We start from the raw sequence: 18,309 nt of genomic DNA on the forward strand, positions 1-18,309 counted from the left end.
CCCTGGCCTGTTCTGGATTAATGATTGCCCACCATTTGACCTAGTAAAGGCTGCCTGTGGTGTTTCTTCTCCACACCCCAGGATTACATATTGGCAATGTGGTTTCTTATTTAATTGTCTGGTTTCCACAGGCCCATTTTAGTAAGGGAGAAACTGCACAAAGTCAAACAACAGTCCATCAAGTTCCTTTATGTCCCGTCAGCTTGAGCAGCTCTTGTAACTATGGTAAGTGCAACACTGTCAGACAGTAATGTGTTTTTCAAAGGGAGGGTGTTCCTTTAAACAAATACACCGGCTTGTGAAGTAAGCCTCTTAAGTATTGGTAAGAGTTTACCAGAAATCATAAACAATGACTGGACTATCCTTATCCTCAAATGAACTTCCACACGTGTATAGACTCTCAAAGGGTAGCATGCAAACGATGCACAATTTTTTTCAGTCAGATACACTCCATTGTTTTGATTACAGTTTTATTGGCTTGGCAGCTACGCTACATTGATCTAAGGGTGAGAGGAAACTCCCCAGCAGGGATGTTGGGGCAAAAGCCCTGCTAATGGCACGTGGCTGCCTGATATCTATGAACGCTTAATTTTACGCTCCATACTTTTTTTTCAGCTCTTCTGCTTTTGCTATGTAATTCTTCATGGCATCGGCCTTGCTCATCCCTTTGCGTCCATTCCAGGCCTCCCATTTGGCTTTGCCTGTTACATCGGTTGCACAAGGGCAGGGGATGTTGATGTCCCCGATGGTGGCTTGTTTGTAGAGACTGTAAATCTCCAGTTTTTCTTGCTCGGAGATTGGAACCTTCATTTCCCTGACCATAGCAGCGGCTTTCTCAAATTCCGCCTGAGACATGGTGAGAGCTCAGCATCAGGCCTGCTGCTTCCTTCCGCGGTGGAGGGCTTGCCAAGATTCTCAAGGGTTGACCCAGGCTACGACAACTGGAATGAAGGAGAGTTGCAACAGCAGAGTAAGATTTTTAAATGCCCCAATGGAAGAGTGTAACTGCCTTTAGCAGGAGCAATACAATTTTCAAATGGCCTTAAAATTAATCCCAGATTAGGGGAGTTAGCAGCTTTTACAGATTTTTACAGTCAATTCTTCTTGGACCTAGCATTACTTTTCCTTTTGGAGACAGGATCTTGGGGTCTGTTTCTCTTTATGTATGGCAGTTAGTCTCTCTACTGGGATAAACATGTTATAAAAATATAGACTGTTTATAAATATACCTGGTTTGTAAAGTGTGTGGCCATTTATTCATCAGAAACCTGCTAAACATATGGACAGGTTTAGTCTCCCTTTGTAACCAGTGTGGAAGAAGATCAAAGGAAGACCATTACTCAACGAAAACAAATTGAGCTAGGAATTTGGTCTTAGCTCTATCTATGTCAGTCTGGATTTCAGTGGGGTTGCTTTGGATTTCTGCTAAGAATTTAACCCTCTGTGCCTATATATTGGCAGTTTGCCTCAGAAAGAAGTAGTGTTGCCACCTGTTCTGCTATTTATTTTGTGTTTTTCTTAAAGCCCCAGTTGCTGGAGTCAGGTGATTATCCCACAATCTCTGCTTTCATTTCAGAGGGGGTAGAAAAATCTAAGTTTCTATCCCTGATCATTGCAGAGAAAAACCTGAAAAATGTGACTTAAACATTTAAAAATCCAGAAGGCAAATAAAAAGAAACCCAGTATTATTTTTAAAGTTAATGTTTATGGGGCCTGATACATGATTTTGGAAGCCTTGAGTTTAGTAATACTGGAAAAGAACCAAAACCCCACCTTATCCCCGTGCTGGACGTTTGTGCCTCCAATGACAGTCAGTCATATGTAAATAGCTGTGATATATGCCCCTTAACTAGTCCAGCAGTGGAAATTTTGTGCTATACTAAAATAGATATGTATAAAGTGCCCTGTCATTGTAGTACCTAGCTAAGCAATGCACTTATGACTATTGATGAAAATACTTCTCTATAACCAATTGTTGGCTGCTTGTAAGTTCCTTAAGAGGCCTGGGCCCTCTGTTTCAAAGCTGGGTGCACCTAAATAAGAGTGACCCAGTGGGTCAGCATCTCCTAAAACCAGGCTGGTTCGGCTGAGGTGCCTCAACACTCTGGCTTTGGGGGGGGGGTTCTCCCAGCCCCCTTTCATTACATTTTAAAAATGATGCTCTAACGCCCCCCCCCCCCAATTTCGGGGATTCGGTGAGTCCCAGAACCTGGGAGCTCCCGGCCCATGGTGCTGAGGGAATCTGAAGTGTCCTGGGGAAGCGAATCTCCCTGTCCCGGACTCAGACTTTGACCCCAGCAGGGGCAGGTCAATGTGGGGCGGGGGGAGCTGAGAGTTTTAAGAGGGGAAGATTTTCAGTGTCGGGGGGGGGGGGAAGCTGTCGGGAGGAATCCCCCACCCAGGAGGAGCCGGGCGGGGCGGGGAATTACCGACTGGGCACTGCTCTGCGACCGCCGCTCCGTGCAGTGCTGGGCAGGCGCGTCCCGCCCCGCCTGGCTGGGGGGAGCCGCGGCCACGTGGCTCGCAGGCGCCGGCAGCGGGTTGGGAGCGTCACAGAGCCGGGCGCGCCTGGCTCACAGGGCCCGCCTCGGGGAGCCGCGCCCGCCCCTGCCCTGCCGGGCCGTGCCGGGCCGCCGCCTGCGCCGGAGAGGCCGGGCCATGGAGCTAGGTGGGTGCTTCGCTGGCGGCCCGGCCCCGCTGCCGGGTGCAGCCGCGGGTGGGTGTGGGGACGCGCGTGGAGGGAGGGTTGCGTTGGGGTGGGGTGGGGACACGCGGCACCTTAAACCTGCCTCCCCCGCCGGGTGTTTAATAAATAGCTCCGGAATAGAAAGTCCTTCCCACGTTTCTGGGCTGGCCAGGCACCAGGGATCGCAGAGTCTGGCCCGGCGGTTGGGCAAGCTACCCTGCGGGAAGCGTGCGCCCCCGCCGAGTTGCGTTACACAAGGATGCTGATCCCAGCAGGGCACCCGCCTTCCCCACTTAAATTAGGGCCCTGGACTGAGCTAAGTAATTGCACCAGATGGCTGTGGAGTCAGCAAGGGGGTTAGCAGAAATCAGCCCAGAGAGAGAATCGTTTGCCCGGTTGCTACACCCTATTGCATGTACCAAAAAAGGTGCTTCAGGGATTTTTGATTCCATGTGTGTGCATGAAAGACAGACACTGGCAAATTCCTCCTTGGTCCTCTTGTGGCTCATGCTGTTGCTAGAATGGCCTGCCAGCCTCGCCCACAGCGTGTGAGGAGCAGAGGGTGCCTGCCTGGACAAGAGGTATACAATTCTCCGAGAACATTATAGCGCAGCCAGTAATGCCGTTTGGAAACGGTTCGGAGGGGACAATGCACCTTCCCTGAGCAGGCCATGTAAACAGACACTAAGATTGGAATCCAGTAACAAATACACACCAGCATCCTACAGGGAAACCCCACCTACTGTGGGAATCCAGTGCCAGTCCCCTTGAGCTCTGAACTGGAGATTTAGAGCCCAAAGCTTTAGGCCAATGGGGTATGTTCTATTAGGAGGAGAATTTGCAGAGTGCAACATGATCAGTGCAGATCAAGGATTGTCTTGGGGCAGTGTTTTAGCCACAGGACTTCCCTGGAAGCAAGGCCTAGCCTTTCCTCTGGGGCGGGCACTTGTATGCAGGATCCTTGCAGGGGTGTCCTGGACTGCAGCTCACATTTTAGAGCTGTGCAACATTCCACCATGCTGGTACGTTGGTCTGACATTGCCGCTGACGTGTGACCTCGCGTGAGTGACTTAACCTGTCTGTGCCTCTAGTGTACATGAGCCTGACAGTAGCACTCCTCCCCCACCCCCCATGAGATCCTCTCTTGGAAAGTGCCGTATAGGCTCAAAGCCTCACAATTCTGTATTTACGTACATCACCAAAGCAGGGGCCGTTGCCAAGCAGACACAGGGACTTTAGGCAGCGGGGCCACCGTATTCCTTCCCCATCCCTCAAGAAGCCCCTGTTATGTACCTTTTGCCTCCGTAGCAGTGGAAGGGCAGTTTCATAGACTCTTTCCTCCTCTGGATTAGAAACCTTGAGTTCTCTGTATGTGAGAGAGAAGTGGTGGGGTTGGCGATCTTAGGAACCAAAGCCCTGTTTGGGCAATACTAATCCCGTGGCACGTTTTGTAAGAGGAGGAGTTTACACTGGTGGCCAGAGCCCACCCCCAGCTGTTGCGTTGTGTGTTCAGTGCATGGGTGTTGGTACACATTGTCCCTGGCCTGCCTGCATTTCAGTGCTGTATAATTTGTAAAGTGCTTTGGGACTATAGGCTCTATAGAAACCCAGGGTGATACTACAATCATCAGCTGGAAAACATCCCTTTCCCTGCAAGCTGTTGTGCCTGTGTAATCCTCTTTCCCAGGCTGCCCTATGCTAATGAAGGAGCTACTGCAACATGTAAACTGATGGTGTTTTTGTGTGTAATTGGTATGTCTCGTGCTCCTGTTTGGAGTTCAGGACAGTTGCATCATCTCTCTAATCCCCAGATCTGGTGGACTTGCTGCATTAAGGGTTAATGCAGGGTTGTTTTTCCCCCTATAAGATGGAAGGTTGAATCTTTTACTTCCTTGCAGCATTTCCGTAACAATCCATTAACATTCCACGGTGTAAGTTAGTTTAAGTAAACTATTTGTGTTATAGCAGTGCCCCGTGCTAGGCGCTGTGTGTACACATAGAAAGAGACAGTGCCCGCTCCAAAGAGCTTGCAGTCTAAAGAGATGAAACAGAAGAAGTTCCAAGGAGTTCCACAGGTTGACTGTGCGTTGTGTGAAGAAATACTTCCTTTTATTTGTTTTAAACTTCCTGCCTATTAATTTCATTTGGTGACGCACAAGAACCAGAGGATGTTGTGAAGGCCAAGACCATAACAGGGTTAAAAAAAAAACCTAGATAAATTCATGGAGGATAGGTCCATCAATGGCTATTAGCCAGGATGGGCAGGAATGGTGTCCCTAGCCTCTGTTTGCCAAAAGCTGGAAATGAGCGACAGGGGATGGATGACTTGATGATTACTTGTTCTGTTCAATTCCTCTGGGGCACCTGGCACTGGCCACTGTTGGAAGACAGGATACTGCGCTAGATGGACCTATGGTCTGACCCAGTAGGGCCATTCTTATGTTCTTAAGAAAGATAGAGAAAGGAAGTAGTACTAGCCCCATTTTACAGACTGACTAGCCTAAGGTCAAACAAGGAGGCTGTGGCAGAACATTGAAACCAGCTCTTCTGAGCCCTGGTCTAATCACAAGAACATCCTTCCTCTCAGATTTAATTGCATGTCCGTGTGTGCTTCTCTTTAAACAGGACACTTGAACGTCTGCGAGGAAACAACCATTCTGCATGGCGGATTCCTGCTAGCAGCGAAGTTGTCTCATCCCAAAGCGTTGACAGAGTTGGCCAAATCCGACTGGCCCCGGGTCGGGCAGCCTATAACTGATGCCTTGAAGGAGATATGCGCCAGCCGTTCCTCTTCCCCATCCCAACCCAATGTGTGGAAGAAGAAAGCGGTTATCATCATCTGGGCCAAAATCCTCCTCCCCTGCCCCTTGTCCTCTGCGGGCTCCACCTCAGTCGACCAACGGTGGAAGGAAGATGTCTTCTTCTCGGTGGGCAGCATGATCCCGCGTATAAACCACACCGTCCTCTTCGAGCTGCTCAAGGCTCTGAATGCGCCACGTCTCTTTGTGCAGCTGCTGCTGGCGCTGCCCACAGCGGTGCGTCAGCAGGAGCTTGAGCTCTTTGTCAAGTACGTTGTGAACGAGACATCCCTGGTGGACGTCACCTTCTTCCTGGACGTCTGGTGGGAGATAATGAAACACAAGGAGGGCGAGCAAGACAAAATGATCCTGATGTTCAGCACTCTGGCCCATCAACACCTGTCCAAGTCTCCAGATGAGCCCTGCCACCCCGCAAAGAGATTCAAGGGTGACCCCTTCTCCCTGCAGAGCTCCCCCTTGGCCACTGGCCTGTTGACGGTTTTGATCGACGGGCTAAAGCAACTCTACGGGAGTATCGTCCTCCCCAAGATGAAGTGCTGTGCTCTCGCCAACCTGGTGGAGCTGCTGTCAGTCTTCACGGTGATAGAGCGCGAGTCCAGCTCACTGCCCGTCAAAGCATACCTAGACAAGATCGCATCCGTCGTCGCCATCTGGAACGACGACAGCGAGAACCGGTACAACGGAAGGGGGCTGGAGGAGAAAGTGAAGGAGGCCGAAAGGAGCGTGAGCTTGCTGTCTGTGGTCAAGCTGTCCAACGAAGAGCTGTTTGTTGGCTTGAGCTTCCTCCGTAGCTTGCTCCAGGGCTGGGGGGAGGCGCTGCAGTGCATGCTGAACAACCACAAAGAGATCTGCTACGAAAGCTACCGACTCCTTGACAGCCTCAATGCCTTCGGGAAGAACCTCATCTCCTTTGCCAAGTCTGGAGACCTGAGTGAGGACGAGAAGCAGATGGTGTCAGAACTGGGACAGATCATCGTGGACTTCCTCAAGAAGATCAATCCGAAGCTGAAAGGCAGGAATTCAGACAGCAATGTCATGGCTTTGGTTGCCATGGCAATTATCGAGAAGAGGATGGACCGGCACACGGAAATGTGCTCCATTTTTGCTTCTGAGAAGGCCTGGGCCTTTTCTAAGGACTGGGTTGCCTGTCTTGTTAAAAACAGAGCCCTCTTCCAGAAACCGGAGCTGGTCTTGAAATTGCTGGAGACCACCGTGACTTTTAGCCTGTCTGCTGATAACAGAGAGAGCAGGGAGCTGCAGAGTAAAGTGATCAAAACCATTCTGGAGTGTTACGCTGAGCTTCCACTATCCGACAAGAACAAAGTGATCTCGGGCGTCCTGGCTTCTTGGGGTGGGCAGGGCCTGTCCTTGAACTTGAAGGCTTTCATGGAAGGTTTTCAAGAGGAGCTGAACTTGGCTTTCAACCAGATCACGCAGAGTGCGTCAGATCAAGGTCTCACCAAGGCTGTCGCCTCTGTGGCGAGGCTGACTCTGCTCCACCCAGAGGCGACGGTGAAGAAGGTCTGCAACCTCGCTGTCGTCAACCTGGGAACGCACCAGTTCCTAGCACAGATCCTGTGCTCCTTCCCAGCGCTGAGCTTCCAAGAGGCACGAGACGACGCAAACCAGTCGGGCAGCCTGCTAGAGAGATGTCTAAAGGAGACTGTTTGGGGGAAACTCTCCTCTGCTAAGGAAAAGGAGCAGTTTTTAGAGTTCTTGGCCTTTCTCATGCAGCCGAGTTCAGGTCATTCACTCCTCTCCCCCGCAGAGGTGACCAAAGCCTTTGTCCTTCCCCATTTGAAATCAGACTTTACTCACGTCGAGCTGAGCTTGCAGATCCTCAGTAAGGTTCTGGAGGTCCAGCCTGATCCAGAGGAACAGTGGCTCAAGTCCTGCTACCCCTTCCCGCTCCTTCTGGGCCTCTGCAAGCTCCTGGATGGCTACACGAAGTACTGGCACCGGTTCAGGGACCAACACTGCCCTTCGCTGGAGACCAAAGACCTGATTGCCACCACCCTCGCTCAGCTCTGCGACGTGGTGGGGCAGAAAGCTGCCCCTTCCCCAGAAGCGTGGATCCAGTCGCTGGCGTGGCTACACCGGAAGGTCGAGCTGCTGGACTGGACCGTTGGTCTCCGGCTGAAGAAGCTTTTCGGGGATCACTTTAAGAACGAAGTCCCGGCTACCCTGTTTCAAATTTGCAAGCTCTCAGAGGACGAGTGGACGTCCCGCCCCGCCCCGGCATATGGGGCAGGCAGTGGGCTCCTGGCCTGGATGGAGTGCTGCTGCATATCCACGGCGCTGAGGGAGCAAATGCTCTGTCTCCTCACTGTTGATGTGGACAACCCAGAAGAAGTCAACTTGTTCAGCAAAGGGTTCCTGGTGGCCCTGATACAGGTCCTTCCGTGGTGCAGCCACAGCGAATGGAAGAGACTCACGCAGGTGATTGAAAGCCTGCTGCACAGGCAAGTCCTTCACGTACCTTATACTCTGGAGTATGTGCAGTACATGCCGCTGCTCAACTTCAAGCCTTTTGCCCATTATCTCCAGTTCTCCGTGCTGTTCTTGAGAGGATTCCAGCTGCTCTGCAGCTCCAGCTGCTCCAGCTGGCTGCCGGCAGAAGCCTGGCAGCACGTGGTGAGACTCTACAGCTGCAGCCTCACCGAGCTGCTGGGCTCGGTCAAGAGGGATTCCCAATCTCACTGGCACTCTGCCGACGACAAGAACCCCACGCAGGAAGTGTCCTTCATCTACATCCAGGTGTTCTGCCATGTGCTGCACGTGGCGGCCATGCTGCCGGATGACCGCTCCGGTGAGCCGCTCCTGGTCCTGGCCTTGGAGATCCTCTCGCAGTATGAAACGCTCAGTGCCTCCGACCAGTCCCTGAGCAGCGCACTCAGGAAAGCCAACGAGAAGCACTTCCTGGAGTCCATCACCGACAACGTCAGCAACAAGGAGCTCCGGGCCACGCTCCTGCAGAAGCTGAGCAAGCTGTGAGTCATCCCAGGTGGCAAACCGGTCACAGATTACACCTGGAGCGAAACGGCGTGTCTTGGCTCCACGGATCATCAAAGCTCAGAGGCATGACAGAATGAGACACACACCGGTGTTGAACAGAGCCTAAACCCTACAAAGATGAGGAGAAGTTACTTGGAGATTTGTAAGGTCTATAATAAACCTTTTCTTTTGGATTTGTTTGTGTAGCTGTATTTTTTAACATGCCTGAGAGTGTCATGGTGTGTTTAGAAATTGATGTCTGTGTCCTCTGTGAAACCTGCCAGTTAAAATAGCCTCCATTTTAGTTGTTCTGGTCTTGCACCCGCAACTCCAATCTGGCCTTTCAATATCTTGTTACTGTGTTTGCTGTTAAGGAGTTTCGCACCAGGCCTACAGCCCTGTAACCCTAATCCAGGGACGCTCAGCCTCCATTGGCTATTCAGTAACCAGGCCCCCTGCTAACACTGTCAGCAAAAGGGGCTTAGATCCTCATGGGCAGATTGCGACCTCACCACCTGCCTGCTGGGGAAAATTAAGTGACCCTCCCCCCCCCAAAGCTCTAGCAGCTTGGTAATGAATTTGGGTTGCTTCTGTGCTGGGCTGGATTCAGACTGGTAACCCTGACTCCCCGTCAGCCAACTAGAGCCTCTCTACTCAGAAAGTGCACGTTGTACAAGACAGATTCACCATCCAGTGGCTCTGAAAAGAGGTCTTTATTCCGACAGGTGTAGTAGTGAGTAGGGGTAATGTTAGTGCAAACTTTAAACTGCCCCAAGGGTTTTTTTCCTTTCCGTAACATAAGGCAAATTATTTGTAACAAAAACAGCAAGATAAAAATGCCTGCAACACCGAGAGCATGTTACAAAGTGGAAACCCACCCATCTGACTGGCCTGTGTAGTTAATAATAATAATCAAAACAAAACACGTTACTAATCCGACAGTCATTGCAGGGACGCACTGTTAGAGCGAAGCTTGGAAAGAGCCAATTCCTTTATTCTTCCAGGAACATGTGACTATGCCCGGGTAAGGCCGGATGCCTGAAGGAATTGGGATTCGGAGAGCTAAGTGCTTTCAAACACAGTCTTCAGCTCTTGCGCAGCGGCTGAATAAAAGCTACAAGGCAGCCTATCCTTTTGTAAACTCCCTGCTTCACGGATAGGTAAGGGCCAGATTTGCCCCTGGGGGAGCTACTCACTTCTGTGGAGTTATTCTCCAGGGACGAATGCAGCCCGTTAGTGCTGGCACCAAAGGTTACAAAGAGCCGGTGACTGTCCTGGTGTTTCTTGTGCATATGGTGATTGTCCATCAGGGGTCAGTGCTCAGAGTGGTTGGCATTTTGCTTGTGCGCCTGCTAGGGTCTTTAGTCCACAGTTATAAAGAAAGATCTGGTTCTCGGCCTTAAGCAAAGTGCTGCAGTCTGGGGCTGGTCTTGCAGAGGGTGTGGTACTAAGCAGGGTCAGGGGAAACAATTAGTGCAGCAGATACTGTGGGCCCAAGTCAGCGTTGGTGTAAGTGGGCGTAGGACTAGACTAGGGGTGTCAGTCAGTGACCACTGTTCTGGTGCTGCCACCTCCAGCAGCTTGTTGCATTTCACCTAGAATTCCTAGCTCCAGTTTCTTCTCTCTGGTTCTTTTCACCAGGGCTGAGTTAGTGGATTGGGTAATCCCAGACCTGGGGAAACGTGGCCCTTAGGTCTGCATGGAGTATTGCCAAGGGACAAACTCATGCTTAGCAGCAACTAGAAACTTCCCCGGAGGCAATGGACCAAATTCAGCCATGGCACAAGGGCGGTGTAAGGGGAGCAAACTGTTCAGAACATCACCCCCTCAGGGCCAGATTCTGCTCTGAGCTGGAAGGGTGTAAATCAGAATAACTCAGAACCTGAGCCAAGTGAACCTGCCCCTCAGTATGTATGACACACTGGTTTTCCACAACTACAGAAGGCCAGATCACACCAGTGACCCCCCCTCCACCACCACCACTGAATTTGGCCCAGAGTCTTCTGTGGGTGTTACACCCACTGCTGCCAGGTCTGGGTCTGTGCCATAGTCTTTCAATGCCAATTTCACCTATTAATTGACCGGAATATTTATAACCAACCCTCTTGCCTCCCCTCTCTCCCCTTTAGCATTTCATTGACCAATAGCTAGAGAGTCTGACCACAGCAAGGCTCTTTAGTGCTTCACCTACATAACCCTCCCACTAGCCAGGTTCTCCCGCAGACAGAAGGACCCAGGACACTTGAGTGTTACAGAAAGAAAGTCCTTCTGTAACAGGCTGGTGCTGCTTCCCTGAACTGCAGCGGAGACAACACAGCTGCTTTAAAGTAAAAGAGCCTCCTAATACTAATGGGCAATGATGTTCTGGTCCCAACCTGGTACCTACAACACTGATTTTAATGGCAAGGCAGCTGGGAGAAGAGCCAGGATGCTGGCTTAGTCTCAAACCTTGTGGTCTGCAGCCGCCGCCGGCGATTATCTATTCCTGTCGGACGGCGAACTGCTGTAGAGTCGGACAGCTTTCCTGCAGATCAGCATGAACCAGTAGAGCTGTGGGGCGATGAGAGAGGCATTGGCCACGTTGCAGTGCATGGGGATGTGGAAAGGCACCATGTAGATGGGGATCCCCGTATGCCTGGCGTAGGCCCTGTACATGAACGGGAAGAGGACGATCCGGCAGAGGAAAAACGTCACCAGGATGAGAATCCCATTCACCTTGTGCAGGAGCGTGTCCTGCATTTTTAGCTGCAAAAGAAACGAGGGGCGGGGGGGAGAGAACGCACGGTAAATGCTGCATATAAAGAGTGACTGTCCATTTCTGTGTCACTGATTATTATCCCTGCAGTATTGTAATGCCTGCAGACATACAGGCATGTAGGGAAACAGTCCTTGCCTCAAAGAGCTTTCAATCTATGGACCTGAGCTAGTACACAGAGAAGACAATGGAAAGTCTCTCATTGGCTCCAAAGAGCTTTGGATCAAGCCCATGGACGAGACAACAACAGGACGGCCTGTGAGGGGAGGGTGACTGGTGACAAAGGATTTCCTAAAGAAAGAGGATTGGTGAGGAGAGCTGCTGCTCTTTGGCTGGTGACTAGTTAGTGAGGACTTAGTCCATCCATCTTTGACTACAATATGATGGAAGCAAGTGGGAACTAGGACGCCAGTGTGGTCTTAAAACAGGGATTTCCGGATGTGTGGATCACAAACAGCTGCTGTGGGGGTCCTGACCACCTGCTTTCCCCACAATGTTAAATGAAAGAGGGCTCCTAGTTGGATGGAAAGCAGTTCCAGGTAGGTCCTGGGGTGGAAAAGGATGAGAACCACTGCTGAATTTCCCAGGTAACCTTGCTGTTAGCATTAAGGCTTTTTTGATCCCAATATTTAGAGGGAGAGCAGCATGGGTAAAACAATACACCCCACCCCGTTCTTTTTAAAGATACATATGGGCCAGGCCTACCTGCATCAGGATTTTGCCCAGTGACACGAACGGAGTGCTCAGTTCCGCCACAAAGATGCAACCAACAAAGAAATCTCCAAGCTCTCCTCTAAGGTACTAGAAATAACCAGAGTGATTAGTGCAGGGACCTTCTTCGTGGCCAAGAGAGGCCCAGTCCAACTTTCACTGATGCCAACTGGAGGCTTCCCAGTGCTTTCAGTGCCGTTGGCTCACACCCCTCCTGAACAAAGCTGGAAGGAAGGTAACTTTAAGGATTACCATGGGGATCGCAGCTTCTCTGTTGGGTCCAGATGCCCCCCCTGCCCCCGAAGGTGGACTTGGAAGCAAAGATTTCTAAGTGTTTAAGATACTAATCGATGGTGACAGATACAGATCAAAGGTACACAGACTGATTAAAGCTTCCACTTGACTAAATTTTATGTTCAGACTAAACTGGTTTCAGTCCTGATAGGTTCAGAATAAGTCTAGGAGCAGAGCGTGGCATGTGCTGCTTGTAGACTCTGCGAAAGGAGGTGGAGGACTGTCCCATCTTTAGAGTCCCACCTACTAGTCAGTCTGTGAAATGTCCTAAATGGGAGAGATGTGGTGTCCCCTGTGTTTCCAGGCATAGGTGCTGGAACTGGGGGTGCAGGGGGTGCTCCTGCACCCCCTGGTTTGTGGTTTCCATTATATACAGGGTTTACAGTTTGGTTCAGTGGCTCTCAGCATGCCTGTTCCCTGGTAGAAGAAGGTGCCCTGGAGCAATGGTTGATGGGGGATGACCATGGAGCTGCACAGATGGTTCAGGAACAGAGTGAAGTGGATGAGGTGGAGCTGGGTGTGGGGAGCCTGGCTGCTGCAGTGCGGGACAATCAAGGGTGAAAGCCAAGGCAAAACTCCCATGGATGTCTATAGAGCCAGGATTTCACCCCTGTGTTTAGAGACCACCCAGGAGGTAATGGGAATGAACAAAGACCACAACTGAGGGCACCATGTGCCCAGGCGTTACTCCCAGTCTGGAACCAGGTGAGCACTTCACTGTGTGTCTCACTCTTATGTTCAGTTAGACTGGCAATCCCGATTGCTGCCCCTACCTGCGCGACGGGTGTGAGGACAACAAGAATGAAGAGATGGTGCGTCACCATGAGGCGATCCTTTTCCAGGAAGCTCCTCACGCTGGCCAGCGAATGCTTCTTCTCCGAGGTGTCTTTGCTTTTGTGCCAATGGCAGAGGTACATGACGTATATGTCGTAGATCATGTATGGGACGATGACCCAAACATACTCTACTGCGAGCCAGTACCTAAGGGGAGGAAGTGATCTCGCATTACCATAGCCTCGTGCACATGCGGATGGCTGGAAGATGGAGGAGATGGATGTGCCTGGCTCACCAGTATGATACTCCAGTTTTAGTCTGGTCTAACTCCATTGTCTGCAAGGCCCAAAGGAAAACTTGCCTGTAATAGGCCAACGCCTGCCGTGGGCACCCACTTTACCCTGCTGCTCACATTTCCATTACAATGTTGTTCAACCTTTACTTCAAAAGCTAGGCTGTGGCTGCTACTCTGCAGAACATCCCCTATCAAAGGATTTCACAGCACTTCCCCCAAGGTATCGCCCTCCTGCTGAACAGACAGAGAAATTGAGGCATTCAGAGACAAAGCTGCTTACCCAAGGTCACTTCAGTGCCACAGCCAAGAACAGAACCCAGGAGTCCTGAGCTCTAAGTAGCTGAGAAGCTGCCGCAGGTTAGCAGGCAGCTCCAGTGTCCTGCCAGGTTCTGAGTGCTCTGGTCCTGATGCAGCACCTTACAGGATTGAGCTCTTCAGCCCTTGCTTGAAGGGACAGGCACTTTCGCGGAGCAGTCTCACGATTCAGCTGGGGCACTAGTAAATGCTACCTAGTGTGGCTTGTAGAACTGGGCTTGTAACATTGCTGTGCCTCGGTTTCTCAATCAGTAAAATGAGGACAAGAGTGCTTACCTAATCCACGTTCATTACTGTTTGGAAAGCACTTTGGGATCCCGGAGTTAATCCCTGTTAGTTACTTTTGAGATCTCTGCCTGCCAGGTCTGAAAGAGACCTGCAGAGTATTTTATTTATGCAATAAAATTCCCCAGGATGTGTGGTGGTTGGGGAAACAGCCGCATGCGGCAGCCTGTTCTCAACGTATCTTGGTGTCACAATTGCACAACGTGGAATAACTGTAACTGATGCCTTGCAAAGAGAGAGGAGCCCTTGTAAGAACTGCTGGGAATGTTACTGATCGATAACTTCTGCGTAGCAATGTGTTCTGAGGCCTGAACAACCTCTGGTGTCTTGATGTCTAAAGAAACGTTTTCCTTCCATTCCTATTTCAAATGGGGGGTGGGACAGGCCAGAAGGGATCACCAGCTCATCTACTTCCTCCTGTGCATCACAGCAACCCCTCCCTCCCCGCCCAGTAAACCCAACAACCAAAATTAGACTAAAGCATTACAGTCCATGGTTACTCTGTTTGTACAGCACTTGGCAGCATGTGGCCCCAGTCCTGGTCGGGGCTTCTAAGAAGGGCCACGGTACCAGTAACGAAATAATCATTCTTTGCCTATAGATACTGCATTTCTAATTACTGTGATCTTGAGATACCCCCTTGTACCCAAGTTCCGGGCTGTGTAGACCCCTTTCTTAGCCTGTTCCATGACCATAGCCACTCAACTCCCGCGTGGAACTCTGTTAAATATTTGTTGAAAATCTAAGGCTCTGGCTACATTACAGAGCTTACAGCTGCGCTGCTGTAGCACTGCTAGTGCAGACACTCCAAGCCAACAGGAGAGTTCTCTCCCGTCGACTCCAGCTTCCGTGATCGGCGGGAGAAGCTCTCCATACCGGGGCTTAGGTTGGTGTAACTGACGTCACTGGGGGGGTGGCTTATTCACACCGCTGAGCGACATAGACCGATTTAAGATGTAGTATGTACATAACCCCTGAATTATCCCTCCAGGCGTTACGTTTGAGAGGGTGACAGATTGATAAACATATTCCAAATGCCTTGAGCTATGATGTTAAACAGGACTTTACCTGTTCACATGCAGCCACAGAGGGTTTTAACTGGCCTATCTATGCAATGGATTTTCTTATAATGAAAAGCTGGGACCTACAGCCCTATGGCTTAGCCTGATCTCTTTTAGATTTCACACAATAAACAGGGTTGAACAAGTGTGATAGTTGGATGGAAGACCTCAAATAATACCCACGTGTTGCAAGAAATAGTCCATTCTTTCCTCTGAGTTAATAATGCTTCCCTAGTTAGTAGAGCTCTTTCCTTTGGGGTGAAAAATGGTATATATAAAGTGCCTTTAACTCATCTACTTTCATCATTCTCAGTAGGTTTTTCTTGTTAGGAACTAGGACTTTCAGTAAGTGTGCTTAATATCTGTTGGGAAAATGATGATGTCCTCATTTTTCCTTTTTGTCCAACTGAGTAAATTAAAATCTAAAATGCATCAGTGATGGGGGAGATTCCCTTACCCCATTTCCACTTTAAAAAAGAATGGTAGAACAGTGTCTGAGAGCATCCTAAAAGCCACCACTTTTCAAAGAATGGCATTACTGGAGCATTTCTTTACAGCTGATTTGAAGTATGAGGGAAGGAGAACACAGGAAGTTTATTCCTAGCTACCCCTTACACTCTTCCTCTTTATCATAAACATCTATTTACGGGCTGCCTGCCCAGCACCCCCTTCCGTGATTCTTGTATAGCCTTTGCAGAATTGCAGACTGGCTGTGATTGAGGTTAGGTTTAATTACCTGTCATGTACCACATCCTTGCAATTAAGGACAACAATGATCCCAGAAACAGTAGCCATGGTAGCTTGAACAGAAGACACCATCCTGAAATTGACAAATAAGAAAAAAATCATACCCCTGATAATCTTGCTGTGACTAGAATGAAAGAGCCTCACTGGTTGGAGGGATCACTGACAGAAAGGTGCATATTTACTTGATTCCTACTCTGCACCCTTCTAGCAGAAAAGGCGATGGTACCTCTCTCCTCCCACACAGTGTTTGTGTCTGAAACATGCCGATCCTTGGGTGATGTAAACTGACACGGCTCTATTGAAATCACTGTGTTTGGATCACTTTATTATCAGCTGAGGATGTGGCCTGCAGTTTTTTTCAAGGCCTAGCCCTATTAAACACATTCCCTGGAAATAATAATGCAGAGTTCCTAAAATACACATGGTCTTGCCCAGTAGCTGAATTATGTTTAGGGTGACCAGACAGCAAATGTGAAAAATCGGGATGGAGGGTGGGGGGTAATAGGAGCCTATATAAGAAAAAGACCCCAAAATTGGGACTGTCCCTATAAAATCAGGACATCTGGTCACCCTAACTATGTTAAACTGTCCCTTTTCCAAAGAGTTTGCATTCTAAAGGTACGAGCAGGTATGAAACAGTACAACACAGACAAACAAAACAGAGCTGAAACATGCTATTTGTTTCTGGATGTCTCTTGCAGTCACACACATTGTGTATCTGAGAACCATGCTGTGATGTTTTAGATGCACATCACGCAAACACGGAGGCTACCAGAAATGTGCTATTCTCTTCTAGATGTACATAACACACAGTCTGCACAAGTCAGAAATGATCTGCAATTCTAGAGGCATGTTGCATAGACACATGCAGTCTACACATGTCAGAAATATTATGCTGTTCTAGATGGGTGTTGCACAGCATCACACAATCTCACCAGGTCAGGGACAAGCTCTTCTGTTCTAGGTGCCCATCATATCTACACACGCACACTCTGTCCCTGCTCGGTCCTATCCTAGATCTATGGGGATGTCTATACTTACATGTAGAATGGATGCTGCATGCCCAGTTAGCACGGGTATAAATAGTGGAGATGGTGAAGTGGCTTAGGTGAGTAGAGTGCCCTACAGGCCTGAACCTGCAGAGTCCGTACCCTACCCGGGATCTCTACAGGGTTATTTTTAACAGCCTTGAGTCCCGCTGCCTCCTGCCAGTGCCTCCCCCACTGCGGAATGCTCCACCCGCATGAAGCTACACACTGACACGTGTGGATGCAGCCTGCCTTTCACTACAGCAGGCCGTGCCTGGACACTGCCTGACACCATCCAGGTAGATCACACAGGCTGCCCGTGTCAGTGGGACCTAGATCAATGTCTCACACACACGCTGCCCTGTCCTGGATATGCCCATCACTGCCCCATGCCAGCAGCACTGTGCTGGATCTCCCACACGCTGCAGCAGGCGCCAGATGTTGGTAGCCAGCTGTGCCGACCTCGCCGGTCGCCTAAGAGACTCCGGATGACTCCCCCATGCCCCCGGTACCTGCTGCTGAGGAGGATCCGGTCCTTGAGGCTCCATGCCGGGGCAGCCCAGCCGAGACTCCGAACGGACAGAGCGAAGAGACCCGGGAAAAACACCGAAGCGATCGCCAGCGTTTGCCACATGAGCTCGGCGGAGTGCCCTGCCCTGCCCCGCTCCGCTCGCGGCTGGGCGCTGACAGCTGCCGGGCGGAGGGCTCCCGGAGCGCCAGCAGCCGATGCCCAGCGGGACTCTCCCCGCACCTGGTTTGTCAACAGCAGGCCGGGCGGCGGGGAGGAGCCGAGCCAAGCCGAGGGTGGTGGGCGGCTTAGCGCCTCCTATCAGCCACTCGGTCAGCCACTCCCCGGGCCTTGCTCCTCTGCCCCCCGCGGTAGAACGCGCTGGGCTGCTGCTGTGGATTCCGCCCGCAGAACGCTGGTGGCGCGGGGCTGCTCCTCGGCGTTCCACCGGGAGAACGCTCGTACAGCGGAGGGTTCCGCCCGCAGAACGCTGGTGGCGCGGGGCTGCTCCTCTGCGTTCCACCGGGAGAACGCTCGTACAGCGGAGGGGGCGCCCGTGGAACGTTGAAATGCTTCCCCTGCCTCTGTGGAGTTCCCGGTTAAAGTCTGCGCGGCTGGGGAGGGGGGAAGCGCAAGTAGGGTGACCAGACAGCAAGTGTGAAAAATCAGGACGGGGGTGGGGGGTAATAGGAGCCTATATAAGAAAAAGACCCAAAAATCGGGACTGTCCCTATAAAATCGGGACATCTGATAACCCGTGCATAGCTTGCGCTTAGGGTGATCAGAGTGCTGATGTGGCAGAGGTTGCGGAAGGGTGAGTGGGTGGAAGGCTGAAAGTCCATGGCAAAGCTGCCACTGACTTCAAGGGGGATGACGACAAAGGATAGGATCCTTTATTTACAACCACGTTATCTAGGACCTGAGCTCTCACTGAAGCTATACTGAAACCAGTTTTTTTTTTAAATCCTCCACTAAATAAACATGAAGCTATTTATAATAATTTAATTTACTCGTTCAGAATACTCCTAAAATGTTAC

General features: G+C 50.6%; 3 protein-coding genes across 3 annotated transcripts; 1 reads left to right on the top strand and 2 right to left on the bottom strand.

The window, feature by feature from the left end:
- Positions 1–531: 531 nt before the first annotated feature.
- Positions 532–880, bottom strand: LOC135890771 (diazepam-binding inhibitor-like 5). Its single transcript, XM_065418192.1, has one exon. It carries the CDS (start codon positions 853–855, stop codon positions 592–594), a length of 264 nt encoding a protein of 87 aa, XP_065274264.1. The 5' UTR covers positions 856–880; the 3' UTR covers positions 532–591.
- Positions 881–5,307: 4,427 nt separating this feature from the next.
- GEMIN4 (gem nuclear organelle associated protein 4) lies at positions 5,308–8,693 on the top strand (the record flags this gene model as incomplete). Its single annotated transcript, XM_065418191.1, has 1 exon — positions 5,308–8,693. A coding segment is annotated over one exon (3,192 nt), but the record flags the coding sequence as incomplete, so codon positions are not given.
- Positions 8,694–10,974: 2,281 nt separating this feature from the next.
- Positions 10,975–17,398, bottom strand: TLCD3A (TLC domain containing 3A). The gene is made up of 5 exons (XM_065418548.1): positions 17,277–17,398; positions 15,726–15,809; positions 13,033–13,240; positions 11,960–12,055; positions 10,975–11,244 (listed from the first exon to the last, which is right to left on the bottom strand). Exons 1-5 carry the CDS (start codon positions 17,396–17,398, stop codon positions 10,975–10,977), a joined length of 780 nt encoding a protein of 259 aa, XP_065274620.1.
- Between the last annotated feature and the right edge of the window lie 911 nt (positions 17,399–18,309).

This window comes from Emys orbicularis, chromosome 17 (assembly GCF_028017835.1).
Source record: "Emys orbicularis isolate rEmyOrb1 chromosome 17, rEmyOrb1.hap1, whole genome shotgun sequence".
NCBI classification, from domain to species: Eukaryota; Metazoa; Chordata; order Testudines; family Emydidae; genus Emys; species Emys orbicularis.